Source organism: Lutra lutra, chromosome 1 (assembly GCF_902655055.1).
Source record: "Lutra lutra chromosome 1, mLutLut1.2, whole genome shotgun sequence".
In the NCBI taxonomy this organism is placed as follows: Eukaryota; Metazoa; Chordata; class Mammalia; order Carnivora; family Mustelidae; genus Lutra; species Lutra lutra.
The window spans coordinates 116386968-116394068 of record NC_062278.1 but is presented as its reverse complement, the minus strand read 5'-3'; the positions used below and the strand labels follow the sequence as shown (position 1 = coordinate 116394068).

Below are 7101 nucleotides of genomic sequence, written 5' to 3'. Positions count from 1 at the left end.
ATAAATGAGGTGGAGAGAATATAAGAGAAAACCTACTTTGCTTGTTTGTTTATGAGTTTTAAGGCTTGTAAGAGTCATTTATGTCATGGCAACACAGATGAAATGCTACTGTTTTGGCCTGAAGATGCTAATCTTACCAAAAGCATTTCTAAGGCACCATCTACAAAGTGCCCAAGAGCTCTGAGGACACAGGTGTTGGGGGGCTTGGAGGGTTAAGAACAGTGGTGCTGGCACATTGCATCCTGGGAAGTTTAGCTCCCCAAAGCAAAGCCATTTGGGCTGGTTGGAAAGAAAGAACCCAGCAGATGTACAGGAGAGTTGCTCATTCTTTCCATTCAGACTCCTAGAAAAACACGTACAAAGACACTTTTAAGTGGTTACAGTCTAGTAGATTCATAATGGAAGATCAGGCAAAGCAAAGTGGTCCATCACCATATGAAATAAAACTTTGTAAGAGAGGCTGGGGAAGTCTTTTTAAAAAAGTGGTATCTGAATTGGCCTTTTTTAAGAAAAAGTGGAACTTGCCAAGACAGGAAAAATATCACCTACACAGTGTATGTTGTCAAAAAGACCTCCGTGGAAATGGCAGCTGTGTGATTTAACTTCCCTAAGACACATAAGGAAGAGCCATCAGAGAGCAGATCAGAAAGGCAGACTGAAATCGAATTGGGGAAGGCCTTGAACGTCAGTTGAAGACCCTGGACCTTATTCTGTAGGCAACAAGGAAGAACGAAGTGGTGCCGAGGGGACTGACTCTCTGTTCATGCATGGCTGTGCAGTGATTTGGGGCCTCTCTGGGGACCTTTTACATGAGCTGGTCCCTGCGGAATGTCCTAGCCCCCCTGGACTTCTCAGCTGACGTGACTCCTTTCTGGAGTTAACTGGCAGTTTTCTGCACCTCGCCTTTCAAAGAATGATGTTACGATACAGCCTTTGTCTTGTAAGCATTAGAACATATTTTAAAGCATATGAGGATATAGCAAAACATCTGAAGATGTATCCGGTATTTGCCCAACAGAGATCATTGGTTCTGCAGTGTGTGTGCCAAATTATATGAAACATTCGTTTAGCATCTAAAAATAATGTTTTGGTTTTTCTTCAGATATATTTTCATTTCTGCTGATGTCTGCCTTGGGTCTCACAGTTTTCATTCTGTTTTCTGACTTTCAAGATATATACCGTGGAATGGAGGTAAGAGCTATTCATTATCACATCTTCAGTGACTCACATGTGCGATGGAACCATATCTGCACTGTTAATTATTACCATATTTTCTCTGATCTTTTAATATTGTGAGGCTCTTCTCATTTACTAAAACAACAAATAGCTTACCTGGCTCTCCCATATGCGACCCTCTGATTGTTTTCAGATGATCTATATTTTCAGTCAGGGACATTTATCTCTTCACACCTAAAATACTATGTGTGGATATTTTATCCTTCCATGTTATACTAATATAATAAATTAATGTATTAACACAATAATAACTAATTCTTCAATTTTAGGTTTTTTAACATATAGTAGAAATCCTTTATGATGTAGTTGTAAGGAGTAAGAAAAAGTAGACGTACAGGCCAATCATATTCTCTCTGTCAGGCATCGACTGCAGGGAGTTTTATTTCAGTGAACATCATTTAATCTGGGTGCAGTGAGTTAAAATAAAATTTATGAAGAGGTCATTGAACCCAATTCTTGGAGCCAGACTTGTGGGAGAAATAAAAAAAAAGAGGATTGACTCTTGATTTGCAATCTATAGTTTTGTTGTGAAGATGAGTCCCACCCAAGAGATATGATGATGTGGCGACATAAGACCACCCATGCTTCAAGAGGGTGTAACATAGAAGTGAGAACATAGGAAGGAGGAGTTCTCATGGGGCCTGTGGCTATCATGGGAGGCTTCATGGAGGAGGCACAATGTGATCTGTGTCTAGAGGATAGGCTAGGTTTTGCTAGGTAAGGGGTAGGGGTATTTCCAACCAGGAGAACAGCCTGAGCACAGAGAGGGCTGGAAGAATCTCGTTTGTCTTGGAAGTGCAAAAGAATGTAGGGTGGCAGAGATAAAAATCAAAAGCCAGACTTGTTTCACAGAACACCTGGAAGACTGACAAAGATGGCGGCCCCATGCTGTGGAATGTGATGAAGGCATGGCTGGATGGAGAGGGTCAGGGAAGTTTGAGCTCTGTTCTGAAAGCAACAGGGAGCATTGAAGATATCCAAACAGGTTTTTTTCAGCAGAGCTTTTAAGGATGACTAATTAGATGATGGCAGGAAGGCTACATGCTAGAGCCAGAGAGGCTGTGGACAGAGACGCAGTTAGGAAGTGAAAACCTAGATCATTTAGTCACTTACAATACATTATGAAGCTTTAGCGCATGCTTGGCACTGGGGCTCCAAAGATGAGTAATATGTGGGCACCCCTCTCAAGTAGTTCAGGGACTAGGAGGGAAGACCATCCACAAGCAGATGATTCCAAAGCAATATGACAGGTGCCGTTCAAGCCAAGAGATGGAGAAGAGACCTCCAAGATGAGGGCAGGGGCCACAGGGAGGGCAAGGGCCAGGTTCTCCACTAGGATCTGACCCCCTACCACACCTTACAACCTTCTCCAGACAGCCTGCTCCCAGGCTGTGTCTCACAACCTCAGAAAGTCTGTCTATACTTGGGGGGAAAAATAACAGTGTTATTTTGAAATAAATAAAATAAAGTGTTACTTTGAAATACCCCATATCAGACTAGGGGTGAGAACTGCAAGTGAGCTTCTAGACATGGTGAGGGGTCTATGGGTTTGGTCCTAAAGGCAGCTCAATCCCCATCCTTTACTTTGGGTCAGAAGGGCTCTGTGTGAATAGTCGCTTGCTATGGATGCAGCATGAGAAGTTGTAGTGTTCACACCTATTACCTAATTTTATTTGGTGGTCAGTATGCATCCTTTAGTCCTTAAAAGGAGGTGGGTTGGGTGGGTTCAAATTCTATCAAGCCATTAGATTTAGGGCTGGGGCCATTTGTTCAGAAAATTTCCACCTAGTTTCAAAAGCAACTTGAATCTCTTTCCCCTTTATGTTTTACTCATACATCAGTTTTACTGAAAGAATGAACTCCAGGTAGATTTTACTTTGGGAGGATTAGAAGTAATATTATTATTAAATGAACGACTTCATCTTGTATTCTCTTTCCTGTATTTGAAAAGATAAAAATGAAGAGAGACACACAGGTTCCAAAGTGCTTTGTCTCATGTGTGTGACCCAGAGCACATTTTCCGAAGTCTCTTGTCAGGCAGTCAAGGGAGCACAGGCCCAGAGGCAGTCAATTCTCATTTGCATTCTGGCTCTGCCATTTATTGATTGGCTTTGGATCCTTGGACAAGGTACTGACCTCATCCGTGAAGTGAAGAAAGCCATGCTCACCCTCCAAGCTCAGAGACTTGTTACAAATATAAATTAAACAAGATCATTAAGATATTTTGTTTTGAAAATGGAAGATATGCAAAGCATAAAGGTAGTATTTCTTTTTTTAACAGCTCATCCCAACCCTGACATCATGGAGGGTTTCAGTTTTGGTGGTAGCCCTCATCCAATTCTGTGTGGCCTTCTTTGTAGAGGTAAAGTGATTTCTATACATCTCTTACTTTCTTTCTAGGGAAAAAAAGGTATCATTCTCAACACATGCCTGTTTTTTAGTGCAACCTCTTTTGTCCCCAAAAGTGATAGTTATTAAGGTTTTGTAAAAGCTGTACATGCTCTCTTTGGGGGAAATTCCATGGAGAGTGATCTAAAATTCTCTAAAGACTGGATGGAAGTGCTCTCAGGACCTGTAGCATAGAAAGCAAAACATTAAATTAACTCTAATGTAATCTCCCATGAAGGCATTATATTATACTTTTCTAGTATTCTCATGAGCTAGTAGAGACAAGACCAGGTGACCTACTAGCTCTAAAATTCAATGAGACCTTTCGAGTGAAGAACTGTCTTCAGAAGGGCTTCCTTAATTAAGAGAGAAAGGAAGCCATTTCTCATTTTAGTCAATTCTAACCCTTGAAAGTTTTCCTCTATAGCATTTTTCTTCTACTCAGTGTCACTAAATGACTTCACCTACTCAGTGAAAGTTTCAGGCACTATTGTTTTTTTTAAAGGGATAGTTAAAAAAAAAAAAAGGTTTATGTATTCTAAGTCCCTTGGGGAAAGGGATCAACCAAATTTTAAAAAATACATACACACACACACACACACACACATATATCTGTATATAATGGTGTAAAATTTCTCGTACTCTTTAAGGAATTCCATTTTTGAGCCTATATATTTTTAAATAACCCAAAAGGAGAGAGAAAACTTACATGTATGAAGGTATTCATTATAGTATTATGTCAGGTATTATCTCAGTATTATCTGAAATTTTAGACTCAACTCATGCATTGAAAAATAGAGATGCTGTTTGTTTAAATAGTTATACAACAATTTGATAAAAAATGGTATTTGATCATTAAAGGTGATTATTAAAAGACCATAGCTATAAACTGTAAGCAAGTCTAGCATAACCAAAAGTGGAATGCTCTATAGTTGTCAACTATAGACTGACAGCAAGTCTAGCATAACCAAAAGTGGAATGCAAAATTTGACCATTTCTATTATGAAGAAAAAAAAAAAAAGAGCACTCCCCCACCCGTGAATGGAAAACAAAACCCATTGGAGTTCTGGAGTTTATCCATTCATTCAGCAAACCATTATGTGGCACCTCCTATGTGGCACGTGGCAGATAGCAGTGATTTTTTTTTTCTTTCCTTGATAACAAAATACATTATTTTGTTATTATTTCAGTCTGGCAGTAAAATAATTCTAAGTGAATCAGCAGCCAGGATTTAACCAGAAAATCTGTAGAAATGAAAGGCTGTAAGCTTTGGGCAGATTTCTCTCAAGCACTCTTCTTCCTCAAAGGAAAGAACCAGGGGGAGCTGCTAGACATCGTGGGGACAGCAGGAAGGAGAAGCTGCTGCAGAAGCAGCAGTACTAAGCACATCTCATAGGAAGACCTGCGGTGGTAAGCAACCTGGCTGCAGGGAAAAGTAGAATCATAATTTGGTTGTTTTCTCTACCTGCTTTCTCAGGATGTCATCCTTCAAAACCAAAAGCTCTGGCTATGGATCAAAAAAGAATTTGGATTCTCTTCTAAAAGTCAATATAAAAACTGGCGGAAAAAGCTGGCAGAAGACTCCACCTGGCCTCCGACACACAGAACAGATTATTCAGGTGATGACAAAAATGGATTCTACATCAACCTCGGCTATGAGGACCATGAACAGATTCCAAGAGCAAAACTCGAATTGGGAGGCCAAAGCACAGAACAGCATTTTTGGACGAGGCTGTAATCAGAATTGTCGTACTTGCTTCACAGCATCTCCTTGTTCCCTGAAACTAAACCATTATGGAAAACGGATCATAGTCTATCCTTATCTTTTCTCTCTCCATCCGATGATTCAAAGGGTGTTTCTCAATGTACTGAACCTTGCAAAAGAGAACTTTAAATATGCTTATTTGGACTGTATCCTCTCCTATTGAGGAAAAAAAAATGCACTTCCTGGATTACCTTTTTTTTTTTTTTCCCTAATAAACTAGTCACATTGCATAGCATTATCCTGGCTAAAATGCACAAGTTTTCATGGTAGTGAAATTAGGAGTATGAACATTGGTAGAACAAAGGAAAATTGAAGACCAGTTTGATGTTTGAAAGTTTCAATAATATATTTTTATTTGCATCTCCAGAAATAAAAGAATTTGGGGGAAAAGCCTTTCTCTCAATAAATCATCACAAGTTTACTTAATCTTCTATTCACTTGCAAAGATCATTTATGTGCATATCTTTTCCCAAGGTCACAAAATTCCTCTTTTTGCTTCTTTTGTATGGCTTTAACGGAGAAATAAGAATTGACATTTACTTCAGAAAAGTCAACACTAACTGTGTTAGTGTGGGTAAGGAGAGTGATGGAGATGTATGTTAATTGTCTATAATCTTGGCTTGAGCACAACTTATATCTAAGCAAACTCCACCAATGTTTCCATCTTCCAAAGGATATGGTTTTGAGATCAGAGAGCAAGAAAATCCTGGGTAAATCACAAAGATAATGGGATAACCTTTTAAAATGTACTTTTCACTTAAAGAAGCATGGCACTTCTATTTATTTTTTGCTACTGACAGATTAAACTTCAAGTACTAAGTTGAAAAGTTGGTTCAAAATCAGCATTGCTCATCTTAAAAACAATCCTAGGGAAGGGGCCCATGATGTTTGTATCTACAGCATGACAATCATCAAGCTGCTAAACAACCTTAAGCTCCATTTCATCTTTTTATTATCTTAATCAATTATTAATGGCCACTTAATAGCTACAAGGAATGGTAAATCTGCAGATATATTCTGCACACTATTACCTTTAATATATATCAACCTCACTGTGACCTTGAGAGGACATATATCCCTAGTGAACATTTTAAATTAACTACTAGGCGTTCCTTGTAAAAATAAATCTGATTTTGCCAATTTAACAGATTTCTAGTGGGTCTTAGGTGATTAGTTAGCCAGTTCTATCCCATGAGTGCCAATTTTTTTTTTTTTTTTTTTTTTTTTTAGAGATTGAGATCACAAGTAGGCAGAGAGGCAGGCAGAGAGAGGAGGAAGCAGGCTCACTGCTGAGCAGAGAGCCCGATGCGGGGCTCGATTCCAGGACCCTGAGATCATGACCTGAGCTGAAGGCAGAGGCTTAACCCACTGAGCCACCCAGGTGCCCTCCATGAGTGCCAATTATGTGCCGAATACTGTGGGATGTATGGATTCCATACACCTTCACGATTCTGGAATCTTTAGGATTGAAAAAAATGTTTTTAACATTTCAGCAATGCATTGTTCTAAATAGTATTTTTTTTTTTTTTAATTTTTTTATTTTTTCAGCATAACAGTATTCATTATTTTTGCACCACACCCAGTGCTCCATGCAATCCGTGCCCTCTACAATACCCACCACCTGGTGCCCCCAACCTCCCACCCCCCACCCCTTCAAAATTCTCAGATCGTTTTTCAGAGTCCATAGTCTCTCATGGTTCACCTCCCCTTCC

At 39.4% G+C, this 7101-nt stretch overlaps 1 protein-coding gene across 1 annotated transcript in view; it reads left to right on the top strand.

Annotated features, from left to right (window-relative positions):
* Positions 1–6417, top strand: part of ATP13A5 (ATPase 13A5) — a 111849-nt gene extending 105432 nt beyond the window's left edge. The window contains exons 28-30 of the mRNA XM_047733162.1: positions 1103–1191; positions 3518–3598; positions 5102–6417. Coding sequence (XP_047589118.1) covers positions 1103–1191; positions 3518–3598; positions 5102–5362 — 431 coding nt within the window. The 3' untranslated portion in view covers positions 5363–6417. The remainder of the gene's footprint in view (positions 1–1102; positions 1192–3517; positions 3599–5101) is intronic.
* The last annotated feature ends 684 nt before the right edge of the window (positions 6418–7101 follow it).